The 17,950-nt window shown below is 33.7% G+C and overlaps 1 protein-coding gene across 2 annotated transcripts; it reads right to left on the reverse strand.

The window, feature by feature from the left end:
- Nucleotides 1-646: 646 nt before the first annotated feature.
- Nucleotides 647-17,314, reverse strand: LOC117326854 (baculoviral IAP repeat-containing protein 7-like). 2 transcript variants are annotated; one of them, XM_033883635.1, is made up of 9 exons: nt 17,236-17,314; nt 12,262-12,921; nt 10,780-10,946; nt 10,515-10,647; nt 9,591-9,745; nt 9,244-9,301; nt 8,774-8,920; nt 6,252-6,296; nt 647-3,373 (listed from the first exon to the last, which is right to left on the reverse strand). In XM_033883635.1, exons 2-9 carry the CDS (start codon nt 12,479-12,481, stop codon nt 3,180-3,182), a joined length of 1,119 nt encoding a protein of 372 aa, XP_033739526.1. In that variant the 5' UTR covers nt 12,482-12,921; nt 17,236-17,314; the 3' UTR covers nt 647-3,179. The 2 variants fall into 2 exon arrangements, with proteins under 2 accessions (XP_033739526.1, XP_033739527.1); XM_033883636.1 differs by lacking the exon at nt 17,236-17,314 and having other exon boundaries at nt 12,262-13,294.
- Between the last annotated feature and the right edge of the window lie 636 nt (nt 17,315-17,950).

Below are 17,950 nucleotides of genomic sequence, written 5' to 3' on the forward strand. Positions count from 1 at the left end.
CGTTTCTTTTTCCTTTCAGTTATTTTAAGAAGTGTTTTAATGTTTTCTGTCCGGCAGTATAGTCCTTCGTAGTACCATAAAGGTGTCTGATATGCTGTCAGATATGACATTACAATTACCAGGACTACAAAGCATAAACTGTTTTTAAAGCAGTTGTCTGTAGCAAATGTCAGTATTATTCATGATCCATATTTTACTGTAGCGCCTTTCAAAATGATGTGTGTTTTAGTTAAAGTAACCTATAAATGAAACAGTGTAAATTCTGATGAGTCAATTTCACGTATCGAAATTTTTTAGACGTTTCCAACGTCGAAAAGGGCATTTCTATAGACACATATGATGGCTAGCCGCTTTAACTTTTTGATTTCTTTGTCTTGTTAGAGTTAGGTTTGTTCATGTTAACGTACGAATGATATATGTGATAATTTTAAACGTAGGATGTTTTGGTTTGCTCTGATAACTAAACTAAGCTTCTAGGTCTCTTCTGTATGTTCTTGTTGAACTTTGTTATCCAGTAAATGTCTGTTGCTGGGTTCAGCTTTATTATTGTTCTTCACTTGAGAGACTTTTGTAAATCTTTCATCGTGAAACAGAATCCTGTTTGGGATTTCGATTCCTTATCTAAAAAAAACCACGACTCATTGAATAAAAAATATGGATTTATTGCTATTTAAATAAAGTTACTAATCTAAATATACAGGTTTCGTACTCAAACACAGTACCTGAATAACTGGTTCTGTATATCAATAATGTTCAAATATAACAACAATTCAATACAGTTAAAAGAAATCATTTCGCACAAGCTTGAAAATCAGCTTGTACTGCATTGTTTGGCGAGCCGGACAGCGAAAGCTCTCATTAACTAATCGAATGACATCTTCTACAGTACAAAGTGTCAAAAAACCACGACAGAGGATGCTATGTTTCCTCCCTCGGCAGAATTACCAACAAACCCCGTTTCAAACGGAATGTTTGCATGGAAATCGACATAAGAACGACTTTTTTTAAATTAAAAAATGATTAAAAACTGAACGTTTTCACTTTCAAACTTCAGCACAAAAGATTTCTGGACAATTTCAATAAGATTGTCCATGCGAATTGACAAGGGATGGAATTCGCATGAGATTTCGATTTAATCAAGAATGCATTAATTCATATTGTATTCAATATGTCAACTTCATGGGTGTCCAATTCTTTGGGGCATTGGTGCAGCTGCATGAAAATCAGGTACTCCCAACATTGAATTGAAGGAAACGCGTTTCATCCAAGGTATGGTTGACAACTGATCATTTCTCTTAAGCAAGTACACGGGTAAATAGTAGACATGAAAGCAATTAAAATATATCAGAAATGTATATATGTCATTTAAGTACATTTGACAGTATCGGCAGTATATTTTTCATAAATATTTGACATTTTGAATTTGGGTAATGGAATACGCTATGATCTTTTATAGAGTGATAATGATCATGCTTTGATATTGCAACTCTTCGTCTTTAGTATCACTAAGTCGGCAAAGAAACAAGCAAACGCTGATTCACGAATGCAATGGATCATAACTAATTCAATTAAATATTTACAGCTTTCCAAAAGCATAAAGAATGTTTTAGAACGATTTTGGTTCTAATACAAATTTGCTGTTTCAACACTGTTGTTATCGTTGCCAGTATTACACTATTTAACCTTATTCCTTCTTAAGGTAAAATATGCTTTGAATTTGTTTTTGTTAAGCGTGGTATTTTACTTAATAAAGGATAATATCATTGTTTTTACACTATGTTTTATGTCACTTAATTGAAAAAAAAAATCACTTGCAAGAAATATGTTTTTATTAATTCTAAGAGAAAATCTTTTTCACTTAAGTGAGGTAAAAGTGAATGGAAGTGTTGCAGTTGAGTAGATAATACAACAACTATCCTATATCGGATATGGACTAGTCGGATATGGACTAGTCCATATATTGACCAATCATTGTGTGTTTAATTTCCGACCAAATCGAGCCCTTTTCTCTACTCCATTTGTTGTTAATAAAATTAATATTTCGACCACCTTACTAATAGCGAGTCAAACATATAATAAGATCTTTTTATCATAGGGAAAATAGCATCCCTACGGTGGCTGGGAAAGGACATTACATAACAGAAATAACACATAATAGAAATAAAACAGATTTTGTCACTTAAGTGAAATAACAAATATTTTTACATTAAATGAAATTGCATATAATGAGAATTAAAAATATAGTTTCACTTAAGTGAAATAATACGTGTGTGTGCGCGTGGGTTGGGGTATGGATGTGTCGTTCCTTTTTACTATTTATTTTGTTTCAACAACAATCACAATAATTGTAAAAATAAAATACTGTCCACATTAATATATTGGCATTATAGCACAGGTAAAAATATGTATACGATGTATATAGATAATTTGGTAAAAATAAAGTTGTAAAATTGTATAATATAATAAATAAATAAATAACAATTTGTAAATATTCAACAATTATAAATTGTCCATCGCAATCGCACAGGCTAGAGCCATACATAGTAATGCGATAACGAACATATGATAAATGCATTTTTTTGTGCGTTGTAATGATGATATGGCTGTCTTGTAAAAAGGAATACGTACAATCTCGTAATTGTTACAAAATATGTCGTAATTACGTAAACGAAATATCTATGCCATAATTCCGAAATACTGAGTCCCTACTAGGTCGTAAAAACGAGATAACGTTATCGATCAACATATATAAAACAATAACAACGGTTGTAAAAATTAAAACATCAGTATAGATGATCGTGTTTGGAACGATGACTAATTCTTTGATTATGTAAGTGTAAATATTTTTTTACCACAATTGAATTATCTTTAAACGATCTATTTAAAACGGACATTATCCTTATTAATGACATTTTTCCCTTTTCCTCGAAAGCTATATGATAGGTGGATCGTTACGTATGGAACTCGGGAATGAACTACTGGTATCAGACTAAAAATTGACATCCAGGGACTGAGGGGAACTTCTATACGGATTCGAAAAGTAGACCACCAATTATTCTTTAGAAATAGCAATGACAAGTTTGACCCGACTAAATCCGAGATGGCCGACGGTCTAATAGCGAATAGCAAACCAGTTAAGAAGAACTACCCTGTTGTACAGCAGCCATTAGAAATAAATCCTAACAAATGTAGATCCGAACGTTCTCCCTGATTTCGCTGTGGCATATGGTACACGTAGTGAGGCCTGCTAAACAATGCTGACATCCAAGGTGACCACAAGGCACGGCTATCCCACTGAAATTCCTTTCGTGGCAAAGTTTACATTGGAATCGTTGTCTTAGTTGCCGGTTCTCCGATAGTGCATCTTCATATCCTAAATCATAAGGGTAAGACATTAACAGACAATGAACAACATATTAAAAAAAACAAAATTCATGCGATTGGGATTTTTTAACATTTCTATTTCAAGAATACATGTAGGTGCTTTTGAATAACATATGTATTGTGCATATATTAGCGATGTTTATCTGTACTTTATCAAACTCTGTCGTCACGAAAATTGCAGATAATGTAATAAGACTCATGTTTTATACCTAATGATAAGCTGATTGAGATTGCCATATAGACAGTAATTCTATAAACAATTTGATGATTCGCAGCATAGATGTTCGAGTGTCAAACATTCAGTGTCTAGCAAGAATATGATGCGGACCAAGCAGTCAGGATTCTGAATTCTGACTCAACATATAGGATACCTACAGCAGCGTGGTAAACATCAAAATAGACATTGTTTGGTCGCAGAATCGCCTATTACCCGGAAACGCCAAATTATTTTATTGCACCAACCAACACGTGAATTAGATAATGTTTAACTTTGTTCATGGAACACTACAATTCCAAAATACATGTACCAATTTTATGGTTTATCCAAAGACATATCAGATTCATAATTTCCAATCATATTTCTGTTCGTTTTCATCTAATCTCAAAGTTCCATTTACTTGCTTGTAACTTTCATCGTACAAATGCATACATTTTATACTGACAAATACAGGACTTTAACTATTCACATTAAGCTGATAGTAAATAGCATTTAAAATGTAAAGGTAACTTTTAGAATTTGATGTACAATAGGCTCTGAATAATAGTTATGTTTGACACTCGATGAAAGAACATGTACTGTTCTTTATATTTTAAACCTAATTATTAAAGTTTGAAATGTTTCCAGCGTATTCTAATCAAAATTGAGACAAAATACATACATCAATATCTATCTCTCAAACCGGTGTTATTTAATAGGAATTTACACTGACATTCTCATAAACAAATATATACTTTTTCTGTTATGTAATTAAAGTGTTATGATGTAGCGGGTTATATTCTCGAATATTGAAGGAAATCTCTTAATAAACAAGAGTTAAAAAATGTGTCATTATAGCTTTCGTAACTGTGAGTTGTAGGCTTCTATAGATTACAATTTAGGATTTCCGTGGGTAACGTGAATCCGGTAACTAGCTCAAACTACTTATAAAGATAACCGTTTGTCTCAAATAGCAGAAAAAATACATGAAAAAAACATAACGAATTCTATACACCCGGGAAAATAATAAACCTGGAAATAGATGGAATTTGCTGGTATTCTATAGAATACTCTTTTTATTTAAAACAAGTTTAGCCCAATGTACCAGTTAAAAAAATAAGTTTGTTTCAACATGGCGCCTATAGATCCCAATCTGGTTTTCGGACCAACAGGAATGATAACAGCAACTGGTCGGGGCTTTCTCAGGATTCGCAGTTCACTTTTGTACGAGGTTCACTTTCTTTTGTCTTTACATGCAAGCAGCACAATTGACAATCAATCCTTATATTAACGTTAAACGGTTCAAAATTCAGTGGCCATGGTAATGAGTCTCTCTGTAACATTATTTACGTGTTGTAATGCGTACATTTTAGTGGAACAACAGTCAATCAGTACCCCCATCGCGTGGGCAACAAACTTATAGCTCTAAAATTATTAGGATACTGATATACATAAATTTCGTAGAAAAATTAAACTTTTTGCAACGACAGTCATAATATATTTAATAAAAACATTACCATATTCACATAAACACTAATTTGATGTGCAGTGTTAAAAATACAGTAAATGTGGGATTTTCTTAATCCAGACCCGGGTGCTCAGTTTCGACAAATTGCGCAATTGTTCTACTAAGTGAAAAAATATTTCTCCATTTCATAAGGTTTTAGAGTAAAGATGAAGGCTGCATTTCTAGTCTTTTTCACACGTTATATTACCCCTGTTATTCGAATTGCAGTGCACGGGATGCAGTCAAATAGCTCGGATATGCAGAGATCTAGAACTAGATATTTCAGATCGATTATATTAGATACACTATCCTTATAACATTATATTTTAGTTGAGGATGAAATTGATATCTGAAAAAGTTTAGAAACACTTATTTGAAAATTGGCGAAATTCGATGGCTCAGTGCTTGTGTCTTCCGATGTCACAGATTATGAGTGACAGGGAGCCATACGTAATGTTCATATGTTTGATATAGTATATTACTAATACATTGCACCAGTGTGTTTATTGTAATTTTTCGTTTCCGTGACCCCTCATACGATATCCAGTATCGTATTCGATAAGCTACTGATCATGAGTTATATGCCATGAGCTCGGTGCTATAGGGAGTGTCAGTGTTCTGTCAGATCCTGTGTTTCTGAACTACGTGTACTATACTGGTATATTTTATTTGCAAATAAATGCCGCCTACAATAAATACAATGAATGTGTTAACACACCGGAAAAGTGATTTGCGTGACAGAACAGAAGTGCGCGACCCAGCATTTTCATCGGGAAATGAAATGATATGAGATTACTAGTGTCATTTAAGCGGAGTGAAGTAAAATGTAAATATATCTCAATAGAGGAGCTTGAGCTGACAATGCGAATATAACTTTGATAGCTGTTCTATGTACATGTATGATCTTAATAGTGTCTGCTGCTTTGGAATTGAATCGAAAGTACAGAAATATGAAAAATATGAAACTCAAGTCTGACTCTCTCTACAGCTGCCACAACAAATGATTTGCCTGCTCTCAGCAGCAAAAGGATGTGTTTCTTTAGAGAGTAAACGATATCGGTCAGTATTAGAAGAAAGCACCTTTTTGTCACAATATATATAACTCAACCAAAAAAACTCAGTCACAAATATTTCAATATTAAAATTTGACATATCGTTACTTACTTTGAATGTTGTCAAACAAGCTCCCTGCGTCAAACTCTCTTCTTTCTGAAAGAAAAACATTCACGTGTTTATGTATGTCCACTATCATCCTACCGTTCAGATATAAGATAGCAAGGTTAAGTGGTAATGTCATAATTTACTAACTCAATTTAACTGTTAACTGAGTCTTGATATATGAACAAGAATCATCAAAACTGCAAAAAACAATCCAACAACAGATTAAAACCAGAAGATTATTATTATATATAATTTATTTCATTGAAATAAACACAGCTGTTTTTCTCTTTTTTTGTACTTTAACATTTCAATTGTTTTAATACAATTGTGTGAATCTATATGTATGATTAACTAATATAAGTCTGGCTCTAGTTTATGGGAATAAGAGGTTACTATTATCTGTCCGTGGTCATCTCCCAGTTGCTGACCAGCTGTGGCTAATTATAGCTATCACGTGTTTCTGCACGTGCATGCCTTATCCCTTAGGGAGTCATCACGCGTGATCAGTGCATGGGGGTCAGAATGACAGCATGACCCTTACCGTTATAGCCCTGATTGACCAATCATATAGGGCGTGTATTCTATGGACCAATCCGAAATGCTCACTGCCCGTCTCGGATTCTGAACACGCACCGCCATCTTACATTAGTTAAATATTTCCGTGCGTCCCCACGTGTTTTTCAGCTATTCACATGCTGTGGACATTTTGTGCTTGAAAAACAGAACATATATATCTGCAGTGCTGTGGTTTTGAGAAATACTTCGTTTTTAGAGAATTCTGCATCTAGTGTTACTTTGCGAAGAGGATTTTTTGTGGAGACTGGCGATATCTTTTGTGATTGGACCTATACACAGGTGTTTTTATCCAGCTTGTAGGCCTATATATCCATTCTTTTTCATAATGGCGATGCCTGTTTTAATACTTGGCAATTCTTATATACGTAGACTGGATCAGATGACTAATGATTTTCGCCTCGATTGTATCAATTTCGGTTAAGATGGAACACAGGTGCAGGTTTACTGTTACGGGCTTGGCGGGGGAACGGTATGTCCCGGACCAAAATCGCTTCAGAATAAACTGACTTTGCTAAGGGATATTCAACCCAAAATAGTGATTTTGCAGTGTGGGGGCAACGTTTTGTCTAGAGAGTGTGACGGTAACGAACTCGACCGCGAGATTATAAATTTTGCATCCCTCGTTATGAACGCACCCTCGGTGCAGCGTGTGGTTATTGGACAACTACTACCAAGATTTTCCCAGCGTCTTCGCCACAGCTATAACGAAGACGTGTTAAATTGAAATTAGCTCTAGAGGCAATGGCCAGCGAACTGGATTTCCTTTTATTCTGGCATCATCGCGGTTTTTGGGCGAATCCTCGCCCTCTATATGCAAGGGATATGGTTCACCTCAACGAGGTAGGAATGCGGAAATACTACCGTAGCATGTTGGATGGGGGGATGATGAACATTGAGCTATATGTGATGTATATCCATTGCATGTATATAATACTCATAATTGGTGCCATCATTTGTACCTCATCTTTGTTGCTACATCATTATATTCAGTAAATACATTTTTTTCCCATAACATCAAACATTATTCATATTGAATAATGATATATTGTGGACTCGTAAGAGTTCATCAGTCATTCAATAAACGACCTTTTAACAACATAGTTTTGGTTGTCTTTGCGAGTCAACTTTATGCAACAAACAAGCTTCAGTCTCTGTACATGATCCAGGCTAACACAAAATTCTTCGACTACACAAAGGAAATTGCTGAAGTTTTAACATAATTGACAACTTCGTGCCTTGCTCCCTCAGCCCAGAGAGTTTGTTATAGTAAACTAACTTATCATTTTTTTGAAATATAAACAAAAGTAAGTTATCCTATACTGATATCTTTTATTAAGTCATGCGCTCAATAGAGCTGTGTGCCGCTAAACTTTGTGGTATTTTATTTACCCAGCGTTATCTCAAGGGGATGTATGAAACTCATTTTACTGAAATTCATAATTTTGGTAAAGAAACTTCATACCCTTCCTTTAATGAAATAAACTAGATACAGGTCATGGAAAGAGGGTTTTTGGAATTTAGTCAATGGCCTTCTTTTTGTCCCTGAGACTGGTGACCATATAGATGACGATTTTTGGTAACAGTGGATATTGGTCCTACAAAAATGATTGAAATTCATCCAGGGTTTTCTGAGAAGAAGATACTATAAAAATGTGTTACTCACGAAGCGCAACGGACGGCACACGACGGACGGAAACAGACAAAAGGCTATTGAAATATATGAACATTTGGTCTTAACCTTCGTGTGTCCTTGCAAGGGTTTCTTTGTAAACATTTCCTTTCTGTTCTTATTTGCTCTCGTGTTATCGATTTTAAGTTAATATTCGCTAGCGATATCTATAGTGTTTTCTAACCACACAGTTAGGAAATCATATTGGTAAAAGAAATAGTGTATTTGTTTTAAACAATAAAGCTACAGTGCATACTGACCAGCGGAAACTTAATCTTACCAGGATTTTCATTTAAGAATAAATGAATTGCTCTAGAGACGGATTCCTTGCTATAGCCAAGGCTTAGTAAGCTCTGAGCCGCTGCAGACCACATGGGATCGCGTTCTACTCTAATGCGGAACTCCTGCATACATGATAGTCTAAATGCTGCAATAACAAAGATTAAACGTATGCATTACTAGATATATAAATATAACAGATCAAATAAGGGAAACCAAACAAATATATATACATGTATAAGTCTGTATTAAATTCATCACAATATTTTATTACGAATTTCAACAAGATACAGAGATGTGAATAACGTCTTTTAATATTCATTTGACACCAAATACAAACAATGCCTTAAAATGAATCGCATTGCTGTTTCGTCTTTTACTCATTCGAGGTTTTTGCAAAAAAAAAAAAAAAAAAAATCGAAATTGGTCAATTTCATTTTTCTCGTTATAACAGAATAAAATTATACTAACCGTATCCTTCTGGTCCTGTCGCTACTGGTAGATAATGGTCTGGTCTAACCATGGTCAACTGCATTAGATATAAAGTATATATATAGAAGTATAAACTGAATAGATTTTCTTCGCGTACTTTGATTGAATAAAAACAGGTTAATGTCGAAAATTATGTATCAATATGTACGCTAAAATTTTATTCTGCTAAGTAAACAAAATGCATCACTGTAAATCATGAAAAGAATATAGACTTTTAAAAAGATTGTTAATACAATTACGTACCAATCAAATCACAAGAAAACTTCTGTGAATATGTATATTATTTTACAAAAAAAGGCTAAGTGCTGATAATTCATGCTACTTACACTGTTAATTTTAAAAATCTTATTTGACTCCAGCCGTTTTTGTTTTTGCAAAAATTTACAAAAGGGAAAGGTTTGTGCATGTTCCATCCAGGGTTCATCTTTGTGCCAATTCCCTCTCCAGATCACGTCACAGTAATGACATCTTACAATATCACCTACAAAAGTTGTCTATGTATTAAACACATTGCAACAAACAATCGGAAAATCTTTCGCGTAACGGAAGCACATTCTTCAAGAATGGGTAATTATTAATTTGCTGATCTTTTTTTTAAATATTTTTTATATATATCATTATTATAATAGTTGCAGTTATAATTAATTCTCAACAAGAGGCCATTGGCCTACTTCCTCACATGATCTCTGATACAACAGCTGTGACATAGACAGTATACTGAGGCAATTCATATGAAAAGTTTACTTGGTAGGCCCAGCATATATCTTAACAATATAAAGCTACATACCAAACTTCATGAAATCTGTTAATATTTTTCGGGTTCGCAATGTCTAATGGTGATAAAAATACCTAGGGCAATACCTTTGTATGTTATAGCTGAATCAGACTAATAATAGCCTGCCTAGCAAGTAAATTTCATGAATCCGTTCAAATTTTCTCTGTTTTATCGGGTTCAAAGGGTCATGATACTAACACAACATAAGGCCATAGCTTTGCAATTTAGTTGAATCGGTCCTATTGTTAAACCCCATCCAATATCATATTAGTATATTGCTGAACACCAATTTTAATGAAGATGTGTTCACACTTACTCGGGTTATTGTGTTCTAAGAAAACGGACGAAATTGCATTGCAATAGGGCACCAGGAGCCTTCGGCATAACCCCGAAGCCATAAAAAAGTCTGTTAAATAAAAAACACACAGAAATATCCATTCAATACATCTGGTTCAAAAGCACTGTATGTAAGTACCTTCAAGAAAATAACCAGCAGCTGCTAGATGTTCCGGACACTGTGAGGGATTATTTCGTTGCCAGTCCTCATTTTGGAATGATCTTTGTCTGTCATCTTTCCTTTGATACCGAGAGTTTTTTGGTGTGTATTTCTAAATAAGTAAAAACATTTGTTTAACATTTCGATAACAAAAGACTTTTTGAATCATATAATTCTCCTTTTTTTAATTAAATTCCAACATGTCAATATCGTATTTTGATTATCATATTTTTTGTGATTATACCTGGGCCCCTTTAGTCTGGATATTGTCGATCCATTCCTGACCCTTCTCGTGTTTAAGTAGAGGACAGTCGGGGCGGTAACGAGCATGCTCTACATAAGGATCACATGTAGGGTTCCAATAGCCAATACCAATATCGCAATGGAAACATCGCACAATATCGTACTCACCTAAAACATATACATATGTATGTAGACACTACCTTATTTTTTTCGGCATTAAGTGTTACCAAACGGTACTATGAAACAATTTCAACTTTAATTACAAGTGGTATATCCAACCACGTTATCATGGTCAAGGTACTTGTCACGTACATGAAACGCCAATGAACAAACTCCGACGTAAAGCAGTGATTCACTACACTCTCGAATATCCTCCAGGATAAAACAAAAACAAGCGAAAGTTGCCCAAAGTTGTGTGTAAAAATGTAATGAAAAATATAGAGTTATGTATTCGATAAAATTATCGATGTCTCTGTCAAAAAGTCAATTATTAGATCCAATGTCGTACTATAAATCTGATATCTGAACACTCAATCATAAAATGTGTATCGGTGTATGGAGAATCTTAGGCATTGCATACAAGTTGATATCATTTTAAAATGTATGAATTAATAAAAGAATGCCCGATGTGAAGCCTAGTTAGGACAACTTCATCTATGCGAAAAGCACCAATATTTGGACTTAATTTGGAATAAATTGTTTGTTTAAAAAGATTATTGTTGCTACCGCTGGTCCTCTATGGCAGACTGGCTTGTCGGTTTAATATCTGTATATAGCAGTCATTATTGTGGGATGCTTCCGAAATAAATTACGGATGATCTCGACTATTTGATGACGGTCATCATCAATATCGTGTATCCACAGTAACGGAACTAAGAACTTAACATATTTGCCATTCTATGTTGAACAAATGAATCGTTTACAAACAAGCAACTGAGAGTATCTGCTATTTTTGCAATATATTTCTCTGGAGTATATATATAGTCTATATAAATAGTAGTTTGAATCGAATTTTTAATCCTTCCTTATTTTGGCCCACCTAAGAGTCCTGGGCACACCTACCATTATTCGAACATAAGCCTACCCTTGCAAGGAATATGAAGTAATTGAAATCATTCTAGACTGCCATTGGTGCAATTCGGTGACTTTTTCCTCTATGATGGTATTAAGTCAATCATCATTCTTTCTATCAGCATCAATCAAGCTTATATATCGCTTTTCCAGAAGTAAACAAACGATTAAAATTTCTGCAAACGACATTTATTTCATGAAATTGTTCTAATGATACCATTCGATTTTTTTAGAAAGAACATTGAAATCAGATTCTTGTGTACAAATGAAAAGCACTGACTTGAAAGAGTATGTAATTACGTAAGCATATTCAATCACACGGAGCACATACAAAAAAGTATGTACTTTGCAGTCAGTACAAATCAGTTGGTATGTCTGGCTAGATTCCCCCATGATAATTATTTCTACCTACCTGTGTAAAAGAAGCCAGCACTCACTAAACTATCTATGTCAATTGCTGTTGTTTGTGGCCAATATATGTATGATTCACGGCGGATTCTCTCTTCTCTGTACTGTGCATTACGTATCGGATATGGAGGATGACCGCTTTCAACACCGACTATGATGTTTTCGCTCATTCTTACAGTTTCCTCTCTTGCAGTGACATCACTATTGTTTGGTATCCTCTGCATAGTCCCGTCAAAAACCTCCCGAAGAAACTCTGAAGCAAGTGGGTCCGAAGAAACTGCTTAATTATTTCAAAAATTCAGTAAGTCTTTGATAATTGTTTAATGATTTTTCTTTGATACATATTTTTTTCATTAAATGAAAAACCAACCCCGAATGTTACATTGAAAATAGCAATAATATTATAATAGAAACCTTAAATAGTGACCAACCAAACCTCAAAAGCATTTGTAATATTTCTAGAAAAAGTAAAAATTATTCTTGTTTTCAAAGGTTTTTCAAATTCCACCCCTAAAGAGTGAAGTTTGATTTCCGCATTGTTTTACATTTACGTCACATTCAAATAATTATTTAACTGTGTCCATAATACCATGACCCGAAAAAATGACGCCTGATCCGGATTATGGGGTGAGACCATTTTTGTTCTTATCACCGGTAGTGATTCCTGGAATAGAATTGAGTTATGATGGTAAAGGAATTGATAAAGATTACTCTCGAAATTGGCCTTGTCAGTGTTCTGTTAAAATAATTTGTTGTAGCGTGCATCAGACCGACACTGCATTTTATACTTGTTTCTATCAAAACGTTTAGCCTTTCGCACAATCAGTACTTTGGTTTACATATATGGTGTGTTCCTCGAACGCCTACATATTTAGAACAATAGACAGAGACATAAAAGGAAGGGTAATTATAGCCTGTTTCATACATGTTCTGTATTTACCCGAGATATTTTACCTGTATTTTACCTGTAGAAATCATTTGACAACTAAAGAAAACCAAGACACTAGCATATACATTTCAACATTTTATCTAAATAGAATTGTGAAATTTATAGTATAATATTAATCACATTGATATATAAGTTATAAGAGCATTATAATTCTGCAAGTTAATATATTTTTATATCTTATTTTGAAAACAACACTATGATAATCTTAATAATATAGTGAGCACTTGAAATGTACATGTACACATATGCTAATGCATTTTGGAATATCACAATCATAATCTTAGAATGTTACATTTTTTATACTATAACATTTTTTGATAAGAATAACACTATTAGAAACATAATGTAACGTTACAGGACGGACAAAATTAAAATCAACAAATAGACACAGAAAACTGTAACAGACATGTAAATATACATGTACGCAGTTGGAACAAATTAACAAATATATTTTCACAGTGTAATAAAATACATTAAGATATAGATACAAAACACATTGTACCAATCGCATAATTTACTTGCAGAGACTCGACGTGCATGAAAATCGCATATTGTTGACAGCCTCTTTGATACATACACGATAAAGCAATGTCCATATGTTACATCACTACACACATTTTACTTAAATGGAGAAGTTCGGAGGCTGCATCGGCGTAAGATATGATATCAATAAGTTTGGTTATCCAGTCTCTGTTTAAGGACAAGGCGAGTGTCGATGTTTCTGTACCTTCAGCGCGACGTTGGATTCTTGTCATATCATTAGTAGCCTGTATGTCTTTTGATGTCCGTATAATGGTGAACATATTGGGATGTGCATGGTGTACAATCTTTTTGGATTTCCTGTGCCAGGCATCTTAGTGATTGGCCGTCCTTGGTCGTTGTCGTAGTGGTTTCAACGGTTCTGTCTCCCTCTATCCTTTTGTGCTCGGAACCTTACGTCTTTTCATTGGTGTAGTATATAGATACATACATGTAGCTCCGGTATTCATCTTCAAGTGTTATGCCATCCCGTAGCCAAGGCTACATCACAGCTCATCGTTTTTACTTATCTCGACCAGTAAAGTGAGCGATTTTTACTTATCAACATCATTATCTTCAGTCTTTGTGATATCAGAGAGGTGTTCAAATGAGAAAAGAGAGCCGTTTGAGTATAACTTGTAATTAAAAACAAAGTATTTGACTTACATTTTGGTTTGATGAAATTGATAATTAAAGAATTATTAATGAATATTTTACAATATTAATTTCAATGAATTATTAATTAATATTTAATGCAATGAATTATTAATTAATATTAATTTGATAATTATTGATATTTATTAATTTGATAATTTCTTATTTGTTTAAATAAATATTGACAATTATCATGTGCATATAGGTAATTCTAAAATATCATATTTTTGTGCAGTATTTATTCATTGAATATTGACATTTGATTTTGATGAGAAATGATATAAAATCTACAGGTAACGCACACAGTTAAAATACAGGTGACTTAAGTGACTTCACCAGAACAGACTATAATTACTGTACAAACATACTCAGTAGGGTGTTATTTCAAAATGTAGGCGTTCAGGGAATCAGCCACATATATAATCCTCCTTTTTATCCTAATACAAATATTTCTGATGTTTTATCGGCCTTTTACAAACTAGAATTTTTTAAAGGCAGACTTGAAAGGAAAAATGTTTTAATCATTTTTTTCCACACCCTTATCTTTTGAACTTAAGCAAGACTTAAAATAGTCGCATATACAGTAACCTTTTTGTTACTAGGTCTGTCATAGGATACATTAATTGGTGCCCGAATTTGTTGCCACACATCATACTAAGTGAATATACTATTACTTTTCAAAATAATAAACATAAAGATGCTACATACAGAGTGGATAGCATTTAACATGTTATCACAAACATGCATACAAATCTATCATGGTATAAAAAAAATATCTTATAGCACAAAAAACTGAAAAAATGATAATAGTATCCTAATAATGTTAAATCCCACCATAGTAGTCTTTCGAGTTCATCTTTTATTCACGTGCAGATTTCTGTGTTTATCATACAATATGCGGCAGTTTAATTATACCCGTGACCCTTTACAATGACAAATCAGTCGTCAATATGAGTAGAAGTATAATTGCCACTAGTTCAAATCCCCGAGAGCTTTGTTTTCCCTTTACAGTAGAAGTAGTTGTTTTTCGTTTGTGTGTTGTTTATGTTATCAGAATATGCAATTACGGTCTATTAGCTAAATGAATATTAATTACCCTATATGTAAATGAATTTAGTTCTTTTTTGTGCGGCATACTATGAAACATAGTCTGGCCTGGTTATCATTGTTCTGATCTTTTGATCTTGTCTAGTCTGATCTGGTCTGGTCTGATTGGTCTGTTCAACCCGATTTGTCTGGTTTGGTCTCATAATTTGATTTTTTCCCCTCTGGATATATCATATTTATTGATGAATATAATGATGGACCGATTTCAAGGCATCAATATCATGTTTACACTATCAATGGATATCTAGGGTTTTTGTTTCTTTTCTTTCTTTTTTTTTCCATTTCCACGGATATCATTTTAATAAGTAAATATCAATGCATCAAAATCACCAAGAAAATATTATTTAATTTTGAGGACAGACCAAAACCAATGAGACCATACATTTCGACCACAATTTGAGATCATGTCATATTTTCCTATTGCATAGAGTGGGGGTACGTAATTTCGCACACTTTCGGTATGTTTTTAAATACATTTCCGTCAAATCAATTACAAATCAAGAAAGAATACCTCACATTGTTAGATGTACAAATGCTTCGTAACAAACAAGTGTTCAACCTGATATGTGCACACGTATCACTGTGCAAGGGAGCTATTGTTAACTTGTGTTTATTGCTGGGTTTGAAGACGATCGGGTACGTAATTTCGCACACCCATCTAACTTCTTTAATTTGTTGGTAACAATAGTTTCCAGCCATTTTGTAAACAAACAACATCTTAAACTCAGATAAAGTCCAAAGCCATGATTAAAAAAATCTTTAAAATCAAAATAATGTAAAATTGGAAAGTGTCAATTTACCGCCATTTTTGTTTTAAATAATGACCGCTCCCTACGGAGGTAATGTAAACAAGGCGGTGAAAATGACAGGGTGTCTGCAGGTCAGCGCTGTTATTAGTTATACTTGGTGGATTTGTAATAAGTTTTGTTTATAATCTGATCAAATGATATGACAAAAAACCACAGTCCTCGACCACTTGGAGGAAAAATGCAAAATTCGACAGGTGTGCGAATTTACGTACTGTGCGAAATTACGTACCCTTGCTCTATGTGTCTATAAATGACTGTTTCTATATAAAGTAACAATGGAAATCACCATGTCTAAATTTAGCACAAATTTGTTAGTTTATCTCAAAATGTTTGATTATTCGCAAAATCATGATTATAATAGATTCATCTTCATGTACATTTTGTATTATATGATTAGGCATATAAGTAATCATCAATCGTGCTATTATCTCTGAAATTAATAAGCAAGTGGTCGTGATTTCCATTGTTAATTTATCAAATGACAAATTATAAAGAACCGAATGTCTAATGTTAAACTCATAATTATTACACATTGATTCAGTTGTTAAATACAATTCACGATGAAGCAAAACCGAATTAGTACACACCTTGTCGTCTAGTCGGTAAACAGTGACGATATCAACAATGAAGTGTTTCAGATTGTGAAGCGATATGATATGAATGTTTACGTGATAAAAATTAAAGCAAACCTTAAACAGCGTCTATATATTAACTTCATACATCGCACAGCCTTTCATCAACCATATATATCTTTATATCCATAGAAGCATAGTAGAGTGCCAAGGTACCATACTTTGTCAGAATAACTAACAGAATCAGCTAAAAAGTAACAGCCATTTTGCTAAGCATATATCGTAGGCAAATGCTTTATAACCTTCATTTAAATGTTACTTTTGTCGTAAAACTAAACATGAAGACGTAAAATTTCCACCATACTCACATGAGTTCCAACGACCAACTGTCAAGGCTAAACAAGAAATCAATACAAACCGGTTCCTGACATGCGCAGATAAATAAACTAAAACACTTCCGGGGAAATAACGCATGTGTATATAAAAAGTTAGGTAATGTCCGTTATATTATTCTGGTATACCTATAAGCAAAACATTATAGTGTTGAGAGTGAAAATATCAGACGTCTAGGGGCTGCATTATTTTTCGGATTGGTGTGCAATCTAGGTAATACAGTCGACTTGTTTCGCATGATTTGACACTCACCTGGTAAGCCGAACCAAACCAGACCAGCGGAATATAAGGTATTTCCTGATGGGAAAATTCATGGGATTACCCTTGAGAAACCCCAAACGATTCAATTGAAGAAAAATCCTAGTATTTTTTTTTTCAAATATTCTATTTTCTCACAATATTAGCATTCCAGCTCTACTTTGTAATGTATACAGAAATTCGTTTGTATTGATTTCGATGCTCACCTGCTATCCGATGAGTCTTTTATACATAAACACGATTAAGAACAGTGTAACAAAGACCATATATAAGATCTCAGGGCCTCGCGGTTATTTGAAAAAGTGTCTTTAAAATATATTTGTCAATTTAACCTATAAACTTAAATCATGATTAATGTCATTCATTTGAACAAACTTCCTAGCCTTCACCCAAGCATGCTGTAAGTAAAATATCAGGTCCAGCCTTTTGGTT

The sequence above is a fragment of the Pecten maximus genome, chromosome 5, assembly GCF_902652985.1.
Source record: "Pecten maximus chromosome 5, xPecMax1.1, whole genome shotgun sequence".
Lineage (NCBI taxonomy): Eukaryota > Metazoa > Mollusca > Bivalvia > Pectinida > Pectinidae > Pecten > Pecten maximus.